This window comes from Chinchilla lanigera, unplaced genomic scaffold (assembly GCF_000276665.1).
Source record: "Chinchilla lanigera isolate Chin_1 unplaced genomic scaffold, ChiLan1.0 scaffold00032, whole genome shotgun sequence".
Classification (NCBI taxonomy): domain Eukaryota; kingdom Metazoa; phylum Chordata; class Mammalia; order Rodentia; family Chinchillidae; genus Chinchilla; species Chinchilla lanigera.
Window position 1 is genome coordinate 1,077,021 of NW_004955433.1, and position 19,066 is coordinate 1,096,086.

General features: G+C 42.0%; 1 protein-coding gene across 1 annotated transcript in view; it reads right to left on the minus strand.

The window, feature by feature from the left end:
* Positions 1–19,066, minus strand: part of Ccdc158 (coiled-coil domain containing 158) — an 80,393-nt gene that overhangs the window by 36,828 nt on the left and 24,499 nt on the right. Inside the window, exons 11-19 of the mRNA XM_013516286.1 lie at positions 16,559–16,678; positions 15,687–15,884; positions 14,012–14,494; positions 11,157–11,346; positions 8,463–8,615; positions 5,545–5,657; positions 2,903–3,061; positions 1,711–1,803; positions 866–991 (exon numbers count right to left, since the gene is read on the minus strand). Of these exons, the coding sequence (XP_013371740.1) occupies positions 866–991; positions 1,711–1,803; positions 2,903–3,061; positions 5,545–5,657; positions 8,463–8,615; positions 11,157–11,346; positions 14,012–14,494; positions 15,687–15,884; positions 16,559–16,678 (1,635 nt within the window). The remainder of the gene's footprint in view (positions 1–865; positions 992–1,710; positions 1,804–2,902; positions 3,062–5,544; positions 5,658–8,462; positions 8,616–11,156; positions 11,347–14,011; positions 14,495–15,686; positions 15,885–16,558; positions 16,679–19,066) is intronic.

Here is a 19,066-nt window from a genome sequence, read left to right on the forward strand (position 1 = left end):
AAAAAAAAAAAAAAGAATGAAAATGGGACAGAGAATTAGAGGAGGAGGGAGGGGAGAGGGAAGGGAGGGGATTAAAAAAAGGAAACAAGCTGTATTACATACATGTACCCACTCCCCAAGATGGCTGTAAACTGCATGTGCTGCAAACATGTACTATTAAAATTTTTAAAAAGTTAAAAAAAAGATACGACTTAATTAGTGAAACTGATTTTCATGTGTGATGTATGGAGTCTCATTTTTTAAGAGAGCTAAATATTGCATATAAGGAAATTATATATCTTCAAAGGAGATAAAGCCTTAAGTTTACATTGTGCATATTTTTTCTTGAGTTGTAAAGGTATAAAAGGTTAAACTAAAAAATATTCCAGTTATTAATATTTTAACTGAAACAAATAAAATGTTTTATGATTAACAGAATATTTATTATAAATAAGTACACAAGGAAATTATATACATCAAATAATTTTCAGCTTGGTAGAATATTAAATATAGTACTACCTTGTCCTTGGCATTTGAAGTGATGGCTATTTTAGCCATTTCAGTGTTTGCTTTGTAAACTGAAATTGCTTATGATGGAAATAACCGAAGAGATGAATACTATTTAATATTATGATAATTACTGTTAAAACCCCTGGATATTTTAATTTTGTTTTCCTTAAGAAAACACCAAATAGTTTCGCAGACAAATAGTTAAGAAAATATTCTAATTCATCTGTATGCCACTGGATTTTTAGGAAAATGTATAAATCTAAAATCTTGTAACCAAAAATGCTAGTTATAAATATATTTTAAAGAAATTTCCCCCAATTTAAAATTGCTCACATATCAGTCCCTGACATCACGAAATACAAGACCAGCTACTCACATGTGAGAGGAAGCTCATTGTGGACTGGGAGGACGGCACATTAGACTGGGTGCGGGTAATAGAAGCTGGCTGGAGCAGGCGTGGCTTCATTGAAGAATTCGAGGTATATCCAGGGCCCTGAAGCTCCTAGAAAACAATGTAAGTATGAGCGAGATGACACCAACCTACAGCTGCAAAGAATTGTGAAATCAAAATGCATTTTTAATTTCGCAAACAAAATGCATTACCAAGAATTTAAAGCTTGTTTGTGTCCTGGCGTGGTGGCACATGCCTGTAATTCCAGCACTTGGGAAGCTGAGGCAGGAGGGTCGCTGTGAGTTCGAGGCCAGCCTAGCCACATAAGCAAGTTTAAGGCCAACTTTGAACTACACAGTGAGACCCTGACTCAAAAAAAAAAAATGTTTGTAACTATAAAGTTTTGAAAACAGATACGTATTTCAGTGCAATGTACTGTTTTTAAAAAATACATCCCTTTATAGATTACATCAGTTTTGTTGCTTCCCAAACAAACCAAACTCCTATCTCTCTGGGTCTTTGCACTTGCAACACCTATGTGTTGAAAACACTTGCATGAGGTGACCCCTGGGTAGGTACTTGTGAAACTTGTTTGTTTAATTTACTTATTATCAACTGAGAATAAAGTGTGGTGCTTTAATTTGTTATCACATGTGAGAAAGACTGCTAGAATGTGTAACAATGTTTGTACAGATTTTATAATTGCTAATATCAGATTACATTGAAAGTACATGTAAATATATGTAAAGTATATAAAGAAAATGTAAAAGCATATCAGGCAAAAGCATTATTCCTGCTTAAGGTACTATTTATGATGGGAGAAACCTTACTTTTACATCCAAAGTGTGCTGAAGTTTTAGGCGTACAGTTTCCTGCTCCTGACGCTGTATTATATCTTGACATTCTGCAAACTGCAAAGATGCCTACAATCAAGCAATCACAAGTGGTTTGTCCTCTATTCTTTTTTAAAATCGATTTTTAGTTATTTCTTATCTTCCCTTCATGTGTTTCTGTGATATAGACCTATAATTGCAGAGCTGCCATCTGCCGGGAAGCCAGCTGCCCAGTCCTGGTACACTGCATTCTAATGATCTGTTACTGGATCTTTATCCTTCACATCCCCGGTGTCTACACAGCATTTAGTACATGGGGGGTAGTCAAAAGCATGCCTGGCCTAAGGGTGGAATGAGCAAACAGCTTTAGAAAATTAGCAAAGTATAAAAATTCATACAAACATAACCATAACTGAAATTCCTTGAGTCAGTATAAGCATGTTTTAAGAAACAAAGCTGGGACAGGTTGTTTTAGCTAACTCAAAGGCTCTGATTTCTTGAGAATCAAGGATTGATTTAGGTACAACTTTAGGCTTCCACAATTTCTGCGTAACAGAAGGACAGATTTACCCTTTGCTAATTGTAATAGTAAACATAGTGTCACCGATCTCTCCCACAACCTCACCATTTTACTGACACTAGAAGGAGACCTACTGCCCAGGCCGTTCTTTAGCGGTAAGTTGGTGCTCACCGAGTATTTTTACTTGCTTGGGCCCCCGCTGGCTGTGCTAGCCTAAAAAAGGTAACCTGGCAAACTGTGCAGTATGATACTTCAAAGCCAGGAGAGCCTCCTCTAGATGACAGAGCTTTCCTTGTGCTGGGTAACTGGAACATGTACACGACAGGCTCAGCCCCACCTACACAGAACTGTCATTCAAACATTTCTTCGAGCTGAGATTTAAAAGCCCACCCAGTCTCAAACTTAGGGGCGGGGCCTGGGCGGAGGGGATCATGGGGGCGGGGCCTGGAAGGTGCGCTCCCCCCCTTTTCTCTCTACTTCCGGCTGCTGGGAGGCGAGCGCTCTGCTGCCCTAGGCGCGGTGTGCACCATGAGCGTCTCCTCCCTCACTGTGGTGCTGGGCGTTCTGTCCTGTGACAGGACGGTGACGAGGACAGGCGACGAGGACAGGCTCTGTCCAGTTAGTGACTATTCAGATGATGATTCCCTGACTTAGGTGGCTCACAACTACCTTGTCAAGAGCGACCTCCATGTTGGCAACCTTCTCCTTCAGGCGGCGCTCCTGAGAGCGTAGGACGTCCAGCTCGCCCGCCATCTTGTTCTTCTCCGTGGCAACGGTGCTCAGCTCCTGGCTGAGCTTGTTCTTCTCTTCTTTCAAAAAATGTTTCTCCTGCAGTTACAGAAGAGAAAAAATCAGAAATAATTTGCTGATGTAGACACTGAGAGGCATGAAAAATCAAACTTTTATCAAAGGATCCTATACTGGAAACATTTAACTCATATGCCGTTTACTCTGAGAAGAAGTTGGGAATTGCCAAAAATGTGTTTATACATTCTCTATTTCATCACTACTTGTATTATCATTAGTTTTTTTTTTTGTTTTGTTTTGTTGTTTTGTACTGAAGATTGAATGCAGGACCTTCCAACTAAGCTGCATCTTCAGTCTTTTGTTTTGTTTTGTTACTTTGAGACAGGGTCTTGCTAAGTCCCTAACTTGCCCAGGCTGGGCTCTCACTTGTGATTCTCCTGCCTCAGCCTCCCAGAGTGCTGGGCCTACAGGCATGCACCACTATGGCCAGTTAATTGCTTTTAGGTTAAGTGTTTAATGAAATTTACAAAATATAAAATAACTGTGTCAAACAAAAGAGACAATATTTTAGTATTGAGTAATCATGTACAAAATTGGTATTGCAACTGAGTAATCGTGTACCAAATTTTACTGAAATTTATTTTAAATAAGATATTTAAAAATGATTAATATATTTGAAATTTTTGTAGTTTTCAATGTAGAGGTCTTTTACTGAGCTTCATTAGATTGACTCCTGGGTATGTCATTTTTTTGGATGCTATTGTGAAATGTGTGGTTTCCCTAATCTCTCCCGCAGTGAGTTTGTTATTCATGTACAGGAATGCTATTGAGTTTTGAGTGTTGACTTTGTATCTAGCTATGCTATTGAATTTACTTATTAAATCTAGAAGTCTTCTGGTGGAGCTTTTGGGGTCTTCAATGTAGATATCATGTTGTCTATAAATAGTGATAATTTAACTTCTTTCCTTCCTACTGTTACCCCTTGTGGGTTTCTATTTTATTTCCAAGATTATTCATTTTAAAAATATACATTATAGATTCTGTGACATAAAAACAAATAAGACAGAGTTCCTGCCTTCAAGTCACTTAGCAGGACAGTGATAAAAATGAGCTTCCTAGTGAAACAGTCTTAAGCATTAAACAAAATTTTTAAAATTTGTTTTTGTGAAAAAGCACTATGGAGCAGAAAAAGGTAAAATATAGAGTCAATTTTTGAGTCTGTATTTCTTTGAACCACCATATTTTTTTCACAGTGAAGAGTGTTCAAAATAATTAAGGTAGGTAGGTGTTGCCGCTGCATACACATCTCTAACAAACAATTTTTTCTCCTCTGATTAGGGTGATCAGAATATGCTTTGGAAAGAAAGGCAGGCTAATTTTAGAGGCTTCCTGCCTTTTGTTTGAGAGAATGTCATGAGCTATGCCTAGTACTTTCCTTTTGGGGGAAGAGTCAGACATCTTGGCTGGAAACAGGCAGTCATCTCTTCCAGCCATAAGTACCAGTGGGGAGGATAAGCACTGCTTTAGTTTCCCAAAAGCAGTAGTGAGAGGACAAAAGAAAGAGTAAGTTCAGGAGAAGAGAAAGAGGAGGAAAAAAAGGAAACAAGAAAGAAGGAGGAAAAAAGCAGGTTCAGACGCTGATTGCACAAATGTATGTGTGTACAGTATTTGTTACTGTCCAGCTATATTCTGGCGGCTCACCGTGGGAATGGTCACTTTAGTCGCACTTGCTATTTTCTGCTCACCTTCGTTATGGTCAGTTCTTTAATAAATCTTTTGAAAATGCAAATTTGCTCCAAAGTGATTGACATCAAGAACATTTGAGCACAGCACAAATTTCGTGTTGCTTTATGATCAACTGGAAAACCAGTTTTCTTTGTGAGAGCACAAAGTCAATGCAGAAAGTGCACGTAAGTACACAGACCTACCTGAGAATACGTGAAAAACCTACACACATGCACATGCTTCACACACTTACCTGCCATGTGCCTCAGTTACCTCAAGTTATGAGCCATATCCATCACATCTAGTGTTCTAGAAAACAGTCCTTCCACCCTCCATAGTAGCTAACATACAAGGTACACTCCTTCACGGATTTCCACAGCACACTTCTGACTTTTCAAAAAGGGCTGCATTTATTCTATTTCTGAATTATTTAACATGTACAAAGCTGTGCTACCCCTTTGGCGAGGTTCCTGTTTTGCTCTGTCCCAGATGTGTTAGTGTGGTGTTGCTAGTCCCCGTGTTTCCATAAATTCTGTGATTATCACAGTGGATTGTATGAACACACAGGGCACAGCGTAACAGAAATGGAGGTCTGGAAGTATGTCGTTTATAATCATCCCCACCTCCTCCGTCAGCCATGTCCTTTGACCATTTCCTGTAGTTAAAACTCTCGCTGTTCTGCTCCAGTCCTCCTTCAGGAACCCTGCCCTGTTCTCTCAGTCCTAAATAAGCTTTCCTTTCCCCTCCTATGCTCTGCATCTCTGCTGTGTCCTATCCTGTCTTGCCATATATTAGTGAGTGGACATGCTGGTGTCCTCCACTGTGGGACGGGGGCCTACCTTATTTGCATTTGTCATGGCTTCTTCCAAAAACTGGATCTTGCTCTGAAGTGCATCTATCTGACCTCTTTTGGCTGTGATTTGCTTTTGCATACCCATTGCCACTTTCATAGCTGAGGATGGGGGGAGAAAAAAAGAACATTGTGCTTTATTATTATTTGTTTGAGACAGAGTCTCACTGTGTAGCCCAGGCTGACCTTCAGCTCACTATGTCACCCAGGCTGGACTCGAACTCACAGTGATCCTCCCGCCTCAGTCTCCCAAGTGCTAGGATTATAAGCATGCACCACTACGCCTGGCTGTGCTTTAGTTTTTAAAATTTATAAAGTGCAAGAGGCCACTGAGGTTTGTCCTGTACTTTGCTACTGTAATTTATAGGAAGGTGACAAGTAAGATTCTTCAGAGCACTTGGGCATTTTCAAGGGACAAAAGTCTTCTGGATTTACAATATTGGAACATAACAATTTTCAGCAAATACTCAGAGATTCTGAGCTGGCAAAATTTATGCCTTGTGGCTTTTTTGCTACTGGAATTAATTTCTTGAACCACTATAGTGAGTTCAAAGCCATCCTGAACCACATAGTGAGACCCTGTATCAAAAAAAAAAAGAAAAAAATTGAACAAACAAAAACTATTAGAGAGAATGAAAGGTCTATTTTCTCATTAGCAAAGCATCGTTCTTATATTGAATCTGTTTTTTTAAAAAACAGGATTAATACAGGCACAATACATTGATTTATTTATATAAATCCAAAGTCCAACATTTGTTCACTACTTGGAAGAATTCTGGTTTGAGTACATGGATCATGGTTGGCCTTAATTATCTCAAACAAATCTTTTTTAGTTTAAACTGATTTGGCAGGGGGCAGTACTAGGGATTGAACCCAGGACCATCACACTGAGCTACAACACCAGGCCTTTTAATTTTTTTATTTTGATCCAGGGTGTCTCTAAGTCACTAAATTGCCTGAGCTTGAACTTTTAATCCTCCTGGGGAACTTCCCAGAGCGCTGGGATTAGGGCCTATTTAAACAGTTTAATTGCTGAAAACAAGGGTTTGAATGCAAATACAAGGATTACAGGTAACTTGACAGTTGTGGCAGGGACTCAGTGGCCATGGAGATGACTGAGGGTATTGAGACAGGGATGTTCCCTGGAGAGGAGGGTACAGAACCAGAACTAGAATGGACCTTTTAGGTAATCTCTCCAAACACCACCATTTTGTCAGTGTTAACTAGCAAAGCCAAACCGCCATGAACCACATAAAATATGAGCAGTTTGGAATGTGCATGTCACTCTTGCACTGGAACTACAGTGTATCATTCCATTTTAGCATATATTCTACCAAAACATATGTGAGTCTTTCAACTCTAAAACATACTGATAAATTTTTTAAAATGTATACTTTAGTCCTTTCCCCCCCTTTTTTTTGAGTGCTGGGGATTGAACCTGGGGCTTTGTGAATTCTAGGCAAGTGCTCAACCACTGAACTACAGCTCAGAAAAATGTATACTTTCATTTGGTAAATATTCTTATAGTCAGCCTGAGGAAGGATAGAAGAAATAAGATAGGTAGAAAGAAGATAAGGAAATCACAATGAAAATTGTACTTTTAAGAAAACAGCCGCTTCTAGGACTTAGCCGAAGTAACCCAAGACAGCCCCTGTCAACATTCCTTGGCTAGATTTACACCATTTCCTACCAGACCCACCACTAAAAGGCCATAAATGGGCTCAGTGAAGGAAGTAAGGACTAGGAGCCGGGCCCTGAGATAAGGACAGCGCCATCCGCCAACAGACCTGAGGCAGGTTTACACACCTTCTGCACTGGACCCTTTACTAGAAACCAACAAATTGGTCCCATTAAGAAATTAAATAACAGGTTGAGCAAAGCCAGAAAATGTTTAAATCACTTAGCAAAAAAAAAAACTGTGCCTGCAAATGGGACCTTTTAGAGGGAGGGGGATGGGCGGGCACTTTCCCCAGCTTTTCACTCCCTGGAGCAAAGTATAAATGAGTCCGGTCCCAAACTAATGCGTCTCAATTCTTTGCAGGCCTGCCAGCCTCGAGAGGGTCCTACAGTTTCTGTCTTTCCCTAGCAAACATTGTTCGTGCCTCTTTCTGACACACGTTGAAAATTTGGTTTTTGTGAAGGAAGTCAGGGAGCCTGGTGCGGCGGGCTGGGTTAGGGTTAGGGAACCCTCAGACTGCGCCTGGTGACACACTAACACAGCCACAGCGACAGTGACAGGGACAGCGAAGGACAGAACACCGCATTTCTCTGCGGCAGTGAGATCATACCCATAAAGATAACGCTTCTCTGGGTCAGCGTGGGCAGCAAGAGAGAGAGGAGAACACACCCAGGTGATGACAAGGTGCACCTCACCCCGGAGCTCCATTACCAAGGGCACCTTCCTTTTTATCACAGAAGAGAAACTAGGAACTTCCAGTTAGCCATGAATCTATAGCTGATGTAGTTATGCACATGGGGAAATAGGAGGGTGGGTAGATATTGTCAGTGACTTGTATTTACACCTTAAAAATAATTGGTTGGGGGCAACCCACTTTCCGGGCCCCCTTCTGCCCCTCTTAGAAGATTTCTTTCTGTCAATGAATTCTTCCTACTCTTAAAAAGAAAAATTGGTTGACTTTTACACATATTGAAATTTGTTAAAATTATTGAAACAGCCACCGGAGAAAAGAAAGATTCAGATACTTCAGGGATTTTAGATATATTAGGGATTAAATTAAGCATTTTCCTTAAAAACCAAGTGGAATCACTGCTACCTGATAACCCCCACCAGTGTCTATGGCGGTGCATTGCTCACATCACCTGGCACAGTTAGAAGGTGGCAGGCTCTGTATTTTAATAAATCGAGGTCAATGGAATTAAAAACACAAGAAAAAGGAAACAGCATACCATGACCGTCGGATCCTTCCATTGACTTCAGGGTATTCCTTGTTTGCTCTAGTTCAGACTGTGCAGATTTTAACTGCAGTTTTAGTTTATTTGTAGTAGTTTCCATTTCTTCACTCTTGTTTCGAAAATTCCTTTTTAAAACTTCATAATCCTCTATGCAAAACAATAATCAACAGTTGATGGTTACTTTTTTAATCCCACTGATATGAAATGTATTTTATTTGTAAATAATAGTCAGAATGTTAGAGGCTGGAAGAGAACTCATTTAGCTACGACTCCATTTGTAACGTAAATGAGATTGATATAAACATTTCCAGGGATCTGCAGAACTGACTTCTTATCTGCTTGAGTGGATCATCTTCCTCTGCCCATTTATTATTTATTGTCTTGTCCAACCATTGTAATTAGCTCAGTTCTCTTTCACTTTAAACCTTCTTCTTGGATGCATGTCTCCACCATAACTGATTTCATCACCATCTGCAGTTAGATGAATCTCCATCACACTAAAATAATCTGAGACTATCACGGGTCCTTTTTAAAATTTATTTTTATGTTATCTATCTATCATTTCATTTTTTTGGTGGTACTGGAGATCAAGTTCAAGAGTGCTCTATCTCTGAGCTATATCTCTAGTCCTTTTTTTTTTTTTTTTTGTCTTTTTTTTGAGACAGGGTCTTGCTATTCAGTTCAGGCTGGCCTTGAGCTCACTTTGTAGCCAAGGCTGGCCTCAAACTCGCAAGGACCCTTCTGCCTCAGCCTCCCAAGTGCTGGGATTACAGGTGTGTGCCACCACACTGGGCCTTCCAGTCCTTTTTTAAAAAGTTAATTTTGAGACAGGATCTCACTAAGTTGCCCAGGTAGAAATTGAAACTGTGCTTCTTCTGCCTCAGCCTCCCCGAGCGCTGATATCACAAGCATGTGCCATCACAGATGGCTTATTTTTATTTTTTTTTTAATTGAGTGTCACGTATCTTCTTTTTAAGATGCTGGGGAATGAACTCAGGGCCTTGCACATGCTGGGTAAGTGCTTTACCACTGAACTACATTTCTAGTCCTGCCTTATCATTTTTCTGCATTTTAGCAAGATACCTAGCTCAAATTCACCTTTTAATATAGTAGGACAGGAGCACTCACTCATCTATATGTATCTGTGTGAGTGCAGTGTAGGTTTATATACAAAGACCCAATTCTACCTACCCAGCCATCTCCACATAGTTGTCCCAGGGCCACGCAAAGCTGAGTGCCCAGTGCATACATGTCTCATACTTTAGCCCTCAAGCCTGCCCCTTCCCTAGGTTCCTCCTTATTTGTTGCTAGCACTGTCCTCCCAGTACCACAAAGTATGAACTCAAGAGTTAGAATTTCACCCTCCGATCACTATGTCCAATCACTAAGTTGGGTTGGTCCATGTCTTGGTTACTTTTCTCCCATTGCTGGGACAAAATACCTGATGCCCAAAATTAAGGAAGGAAAGGTATATTTTGCTTACAGTTTGTGGAGGTTTCAGTCCATACTTGACAGGTTACAAGGCAGAGCAGCACATGGCAGAGGGCTACAGCTCATGGCGGCAGAACACAGCAAAAGCAACAAGCACCAAAAGGGAGGAATGGCCGCAAGCAGCCTCTTCCTCTCCCTTACATTTGCAAACTATCTACCCCAAGGTGGGTGTAGCTCTCACACCCATAATCAATCAAACTCTAAAAGCCTACCCCATGACCGCATGATGCTTTTGGGGGGGACACACAGACACAAACCATAACAGTCCAACATCTAAAAATTTTCTTACTTTTTTTCTATCCTCATTGACACTGCCTTCCTTCAAGTCTTCCCCATATTTCCTGCAACTACTATGAAGTTCTCTCACTGATGGGCCTCTGTCTCTTTAGCGTCTCCTTCCTTCATTTTCCTGCTGCAAGAGTCTTCAACAAAACGTAACATCCTTGCTAGTGCCATACCTCTGGTTCTGCTTCAGTCCTTTGTGTTTTCACTCCAACTAACGCTTCTGGAACATATTTCACTTTTCACACCTGCACACTTCTGCCCCTGATGTCTCTGCTGGGAACGTCCTGCCCCTTGTCCAGCTGCCAAACCCCTTTCCTTCTTTCAAGCCTGACCCAGATGGCACCTGCTTCAGGAGGCTGGTCTTCTCTGTCAGCACTATTTCTGCATGTACCACATGTCCACTGTACCGGGAGCCCTGGCTCCTCTCTCTGCATGGGTCGAACTCGCCATTAGACTGTGGCACTGAGGTCTTTTTGGAACTGATCAGTGTCCGGAGTAGGTACTGACTGTGTTCATGCGTGTGTACATGAAGGGTGTGATACTAGACCATACAGTCATAAGCTAGTAGTTCCACTGTTTAATGTAAGGCCTTGGATTCTTCCCTTCAATAAACTTACATAAGTTCTACACCTGTCACCTCATTATTAAACTGCCAGGCAAAGGACTCAAGGTTTCTGTTTCCATAAAAACAAAACTGTGCAAATAATATGAATTGTGCTGAACACCCACCTTCCTGGCGCCTGGTTATCTCACTCTTTTCTTGGAAGCTCAGTACAAGATTTCCTGACTGGGGCAGTATCTCCATCTGTATTTGCAATGCCAGCAGAGACCCCCCTCTTTCAGAACCATGTTGGCTCCTCTGGCAGGACTCCTGTACTGCAGTAGGGCTGGACTGGAGCTGAAGCGACATACCTGAGAGATTGTTCAGCTCGCTCCTGCTGGTCTTGACCTCATTCAGTAGCTGATCCCTCTCCTGTTTGATGTCCCTCACAGCCCGGAGCCGCTCAGAGCCTGCGTTCACCAGCTTCACCTTTTCCAACTCCAGGTCACTCACTCTGGCCTCGAGCTCCCGGATCTTAGCATCTTTCTTATCCTTTAAAATCTAAACATAAGGCAGGGATAGAGAAAGAAGTAAAACATATGGACATGCACAAGTTCCAATTGACACCCCTAGTACTCTATCTGTATTTACTATTTTTTCATTATTCCTCAGGACACCAAATTTCATTACAAAACATTGATAATAAGTGGGAGGGAAAGAAGTATTCCACATTTTTTGTTCCTTTCTTTTTTTTTTTTTGCGGTAGGGTCTCACTATGTAGTGCAGGCTGGGCTTGAACTTGCTTTTGTAGCCCAGGTTGGCTTCAAACTCATCATGCTCCTCCTGCCTCAGCCTCCCAAGTGCTGAGATTAGAGGTGTGCACCACCACAGCTTCATCTTGCTTATAAATTTAGATGCCAATTCCCTGTATCATTTGTTACAACCCTTCGTGATTTCTATTCTACATTCATTCAAAAATATGCATTGAGCACCTACTTTGTGGCAGGTGCTACTCACTACTAGAGATGAAGAAGTAAGGCCAGTACCAGGGTAAGGTAAATAGAACCTCCAGCCAGTAGACTCATCACTGGCCTTTCCCTAGTCCTGGGCCTAGACAGCAGTAAACAGACTAAACAATGTCTTTGTACAAGTACAGTGAGAAGAGACAGACGGCAAACACATTTAATGTCAGGTACGAGAAAAGATAAGAAGAATAAAAAAGGAGGAGTGAGAATGCACTGTGCGCTGGGCATCATGCAGAGTGGTGTTTAGACAGCAACCCGATGCTGAGGAAGAAAGGTCTGCCCACAGGGCCAGCCCTGGACTGGCATCTGGGAACTTGGACTGCACTCCGGCCCCAGTGCAAAGACAGGCTCCATGTGTCTGAGCTATCTGGGCAAACCGCAGGTTTATACTGAGCCTCTGGTCTTCTGGGAGGTTGGAGCCTGGCTTACATCTAATCCAGTACTAGCTGACGCAGTCTGATTGCTCTAATGGTAGCACACATGTAGAGGCCAGTGCTGTATCTGAAATGGAGACATGTGGCAAGCTTTCGGCCGTTTCAGAAGGGTGAGTGGGGCACTCCAGCGTCATCTCATTGCCCACCTGGGACGGGCCTGCACAGTGAATGCCCTAAATAGGGCCATCTGACCTCTGCCCGACTGCTGCTGGTGTCACAGGAAACCCAGCTGGCCTCATGGGGTGAGTGGGGAAGGCTCTCCTTGGGGTGCCCTGAGGCATCACCACACATGCTGGGCACATGCCGCTCCTATTCCACTCTCGGACCGCCTGATAGACATTCAGTCCTTCCTTGTCCAAGAAAGGAGCCAGTTTGGAGAACGGCAGTCACTACAGGCTCTTGTGCTCCTCTACTGTGAGTGTGCACAGCCCTTAGCACAAAGGGACAAGGGAGACCTTACCTTCCAGGGCTGTGGTTCCCACCAGACTGTAGAGGGAAGCGCACCAGGCATTAAACCTCGCTTTAAAAAAGCGGACCAGGCATTAAGTATTTACTTAATGCGATATGATCAAAAACTAAAAATTAAGATGAGTGTTTAAACTTGAAACAATGTACTACAGTAAAAGACACACTGCTGTAATCTCCCTCTCTTCACACACACGTGTGTCCCGTAACTCCTGTCACTGTCCGAAGCAGCCTGGAAGTCCTCTCTCATGAGCGCTTTCAGTTGTGCTGCTATGGCTGCCTCCATGTCCTGCATCAACTTGAAACTTTTGCCCTTCATGGTCTTGTTGACTTTGGAGAAGAGCCAGAACTCACACAGCGCCAGCTGCAGTGGACAAGGCGTCTGCGGACGCACCTTCCCACTGGATGCAGCTTGGCAGCAGCATTCATTATATTTTTTATCACACCTTGTTAAAAAAAAGCTCATGAAAGAGAACTTCCAGAACTAATTCAGGAAATGGCAAGAACAATGGGATATGTGTTCAAAGCGAGGTGCAGTATTTTGAGGGAATTAATGGCAAGGTGTCTTTTAATATAATAGTTTTTTTTTAAACACACCTTGTAGATTTTGAGAAGCCCACAGATACTGCCCTGGATGCAGTCCCAAAGCAGTGCTGCTCTCAGGCAAGTTACTTCACATTGCTGTGTTCAGTTTCCTCATCTGTAAAGTGGGATAATAACAGTGCCTCTCTCAGAAGGTTTTTTTTTTTTTTTTTTTTTTTGGCAGTACTAGGGATCGAACTCACAACCTTGTGCTTGCCAGGCAGGCGCTTATGCCACTGAGCTATATCCCCAGCCCCCTTAGAAGGTTTTTGTAATGATTAAACTGATTTAATTTTTAGGGTGTAATCAGGATTCTTGCATTTGTTGCCTTAAGAGCATTAGCAGCTCATCTTCCTTGGTAAGAAGGCAGAATGAACACCCACCTCCCTAACATGTTCTGCCCTGCATGCAGACCTACCCTACAGTTTGCATTGTAGGGCTGGCCACCGAGAAGCCATTATATGTCTTTTTCATAGAAAATTTGCCTACTTAAAAACTATAATCAAGGAAACCTTAAACAGTAGAATTGTGGGCCTCTCCTTTTAGAATCTGATAAAAGCATGGATCCTTTCTCAAAAAACCACACCTTTATATAGATATGAATACTTCCCATTCCAGAGGATGCACAGAAATCAAAACTCCTTTTAACTACATAAGGTCATACTTGCTTATGAAAAGGAAGAAATTTCAGATGCTAAACCAACACAGAACTGTACAGACCTTGAACTCCTGCAGTTCCAGCCTCCTGTCATTGATCTCCTTCTCCAGCTGGGCCTTTTCTACTTGCATGGCCCCGGCTGTGCGTCCATGCTGGCCCACCAGCTGTGTCATGTTTTCGATCTGCTGGCGCAGGATCTCGATCACTTTGTCCTTTTCCGCCATCTGCAGCCTCAGGGCCTCGCACTCGGTCTGTGCATGCCGCAGGTGCTCTCCCTCTGTCTTCAGGTGCTGCAGCTCCTGCAGCTTCAGGTCCACCCGGGAGCGGAGCTTGGCGATCTCTGCATTGGTGGCCTCGATGGCCCGCTCTTTCTCCTGCAGGGAAGCCGTCAGGTCCGATACCGTCCTCTCTGAGCTCTCCAGCGTCATCTTCTTGGCCGTCAGCTCTTCCACCACTTTGCGCAGCATCTCCTTGGTGGACTCGAGCTGCGCAGTCAGGGAGGACACTTTCTCCAGACTCTCGTTCTTTCCCTGGATTGCTGCCATCTGACAGGAGAGGACAGAGAGCCTTGGGTTTGGGAGGACAGGCACAGGCGACCCCAGGGGCTCAGCAAGTTAACGGGAGCCGTGAAATCCTGGGCTGGATGAGGTGAAGGTACACTAACGCGAGTCACGCGCCATCACATCTTAAAGGGATACCCTGTTCAGACCCAGTGTGCACTCACAGCAGCGGGGAGGCTGTAATGAAATAATGATGCTTCTCCCCTGGTTTCCAGGGCAGGAAACGGGAGGTTCCCTCTGAGGTCACCTCTGAATTACTCCAGATAAAACAACAGCACTGGTGCTTGGAGGAAGGGGACAAGATCTGCTCTTATTTTTTATTTCCTTGTCTCCCTCCTTAATCCTACCTGTGAGGGAGAAGGAACAAGGGCTTTTACCCAGCCCACATTTACATCTTCTGGTGCTGGTTGGGAAAAGGCTAAGATTCTAGCTTATACTTGCTGTGTCTTTCTTCCTGCCCAAGTTAGGCCAGAGGATAGGAACACAGCTGTGCCTGGGTCTAAGCTAAGATTGGATCCTTCACTTGGCTTTCCCATTGTGGGGTGGTCTGTAAGTCTCTGTGGCTGTCACCAGCATTAGAATGTGTTCTCCCAGCACCGCAGGATACGACAGGGAAGAAAGCAGCCCACATTTTGCCCCTGTGCTCCAGCAGCCTGTTGGTGTAGGGCAGGGTAGGGATAAGGGACCACCACTTTTGAAAGAAATCCCAAACTAAAATATATCTGTTGTAAACCTCCAACCACTGTACTCCTTGGACTTCCCAACAGTTTGCTGCTTTTCTGCACTAGAAACAAGGAATTTGTAAATTACCAATTCTTATGTGAAAATGAAGAAGTATCTGAATGAGAATTTAGTTTTTCAATAATGTACAGTTGACATAACGCCTAAAGTGTTTCATTGAGCAAACAGTCAAAAATAGGGAAGTAAAAACCATTGTTCACAGGATCCACAGCTCTACTGTTGAGCTATTTTACAATAAAACCCAAACACGAGAAAGTCCGAGGCAGGGGCAATGGTGCACCAGCAGCCTCAGCTACCAGGGATGCCAAGGCGGAAAGAGCCCTTGAGCTCATTAGTTTGAGACTAGCCTGGGCTGAGACCCCATTTCAAAATAAAAAGGAAGTTTCCACCAGTAGACACAAAACGCATAGTCCCCAGGAGAAGCCGCACACGCCACCTGCCGCTCCATCTGGCCCTGGCACTCGCTCTTCATGGCCTTGAGCAGGGCCTCTAGGCGCTGCACCTCCATGTTCCGGTCGTCCAGCTCCCGCCGCAGGTGGTCGATGGTGATGCTGTTGCCTGTGTCGCGGTCCCACAGTCGCTTGTTCTGCTCCTTCTCCAGACTCAGCTCCTTCTCCCTCTTGTGCAGATCCGCCTAGAACAAGGAAGGCTTGATGAGGAGGGATGAGTTTCTAGAAAAGTAAGTTAATATTTTGTTTACTTGAAAATTTTAGCATTACACGTCAATCTCAAGGGACCAGGCCTTGACTGATACACAATGAAAAGGAAAATGCCTTAGATTTATGAAGTTGTCTTGCTTTCTAAGTGCTGGATTTTTGAACAAAGACATTGTCTTGCCTTCCAGGTGTGATCCTGTAATAAATAAATGCTCAAAAGCTTAAAGGAATGACAATAGTAATTTGTTATACTGTTTCAGAAATGGCAGCCAGGTGTGGTGGCACACACCTGTAATTCCAGCACTCAGGAGGCTGAGGCAAGAAAATTGCCTCAAGGTCAGCCTGGGTTACATAGTGAGTTCAGGGCCAGCCTGAACTATATTGTGAGACCCTGTCTCAAAAAACAAACAAAAAAAGACTGTGGCTGCTTGAAGATCCCTTCTGCACATCATAACAACTGTACTTACGAAAAAAGAGCATATAATATTATATTTTATTCGTGGGATATGCATAGTGTCTAGGGTATTCTGTTGTATATATACAGGAATATTTTATAGAAGCTGTAATTTTATAAAGGAATCTAGTTTTTAAAATGTTTTGATGAAAAGCTTCACAGGATTAATCTCACTTATACTTTAGAGCATAACCTTACCGATAGCTTTTGAAGCTGATCATCCAAATTTCCAGATTCCTGGCTGAACTGGTCCCGTTCTGTTCGTGCTTCACTAAGCTCTGAGTTGGCCAAGACTAACTGCTTCTCCAGCTCTTCTATCTAAAAGAAAAGCACCAGTTGAAAAGGGTCTGTGTCAGTGGCTCACAGAAAACTAAGTCTTTGGGAAATGGCATTATGTGGAGGGCAAAAATAAAAGATTATTGTATATGTTTTGCAAAGTTTTCTAAACTTAAGAACTATGCAGGGAAATTAGCCAAAATAAAGTGTACGGTACTGCTGGATCTGAGCACTGTCTGTAACACATCTCTCGCTAATGTTTATGCTGGTCAACATTTGTCTTCAAGATACATTCTGTAATATAGTGTTCTTTTAACCTCAAAAAAGTATTATTTATTAACTTTAAAAATATATTTACAAAAAATATATTTACATATAACAATTATGGATAAATCCAGAATAATTCAAAAAATTATAAATTATATGTTTACAGTCCATTTCACTTCACAGACTGAGTATATGCATGGGATGGGTACTCAGGTCAGGAAAGAGAACATGTACCTTGGTCTTTAAGGAAGCTACTGCGGCATAAATAACATCCTGCAGAGCCCACATTAGCAAATGGGATTATGTTAAAAGAGCTATTTTGTTTTAGAATATCAGAGGTTTGAGAATAAAATGCGCTGTACATAAAAGAATGAATAACAATAGTTATGTTAGCCACTATATTTTGAAAGGATAAGTTAATATATATTTTATAGTTGGACAATGCATATGCATTGCAGGACAATTACATTTAACCACTCCAACACTCATTTTCTTTAATTATAAAATGGGAATAAGAGTACTAATTTTGAAGGACTGTTATAAGGATATTTTTCTCTCACTGACAAGGCAGCTGTTTGTGATTTGTTTGAATGGAAGGGGAACTCTGTTCCACTATACCAGTGATATCACACAAAGGGACCAGAATATCCTTCCTAAGTCCCCAGCCAGCAGGACCCCTAGCAGAGGACAGAGGCTGCTTCACTGCCGGTGGGAGCCTTATAGCCCCCCACCTACTGGTACAGCACCGGCTGAGTTGAGATCTCAGCTTAGGAAGACTCTAGGTTTGGATTTTAGCTTTTTTATAGGATTGGATTTTAGTCTGGAGCCATACAATATCATACCTCAGGTAATGAAATGTTAAAATAATGATTATATGTTGGGACTCACTAGTATAACACCTGATGTTTAACACCTCACTATTATAACACTTGATGTTTAACTGTGATATCTACAATACTATTCTATCATCCACTCTCCAGGAATAAGAAATCTTTTATATCTGCACAAATGTTACATATTCCTTCTTACTTGTAAGGTTTCTATTCAGTAGGGGCTAGGCTCTCAAATCTTCTACATCAAGGGGCTGGGGGTTTAGCTCAGCAGCACAGAGCCTGCCTGGCAAGTGCAAGGTCGTGAGTTCGATTCACGGTACCGGAAACCCCCCCCCCAAAAAAAAATTCTACATCAAGAATAAAGCTTAGTCTGGATACTGTGTTGTGATTAAATTTTTTAAACCAGAGAACATACAACTGAGACAAACTTTTTCTTCATAATTTTCCAGTTTATTTTTACTTGGACCAGGTTCATTTAAAATCTTCATCAATTCAATATACAGCTGATAATCTATAACATATACATATATACGTATATGCAATTATTTCTGATAAATGATAAGCATGAATACATGAAGTTATGTATCTGTGTATTTATACATGCATATGTGACTTAAGTACCAATACAGGAGTATCAAACAGTTTCACATTTACCTACAGTGTAGTATCTTAGCCTGCACAGTCTAAGAAGGTATTCATATTAATATTTTTTTTTGTCTTTTTGGGACAGGGTCTCACTATGCAGTTCAGGCTGGCCTTGCGCTCACTTTGTAGCCCAGGCTGGTCTTGAACTTGCAATGATCCTCCTGCCTCAGCCTCCTGAGTGCTGGGGTTACAGGTGTGTGCCACCATGCCTGGCAAAATTAATATTTTACATTGGCTGTATTTTAGTGTATGTTATGTGTAAAATTTGAGTGTATGTTACGTATAGAAAGTATTTCAAAGAATTAATCATGCATAAAATATTAAGTCACTGATTAAAATATATTCCTAGATTCTAATAATCCTATACAAATGTACTTTAGGACGGGATGTAGCTCAGAAGTAGAGTGTCTGCTTAGCATAAACAAGGCCTTGAGTTTAATGACCTACACCATAAAACAAACAAATGAAAATTTCCATTCTTCTTCTCCTTTTGGGACACAAAGGAAAACAAACAAAAAAAATCCATCTCATTTAAAAATTTAGCCACTGTGGCGTAAGTAACTTCCAGAGCAAGATTAATGAACAATACCAGTGGACACAGTCTTTTTCGTGTATCATTATCAGGACAAGGCAGCACACACTTAGTGGACCCACCCAGAACACCCAGGAGAAAAACCACAGACTG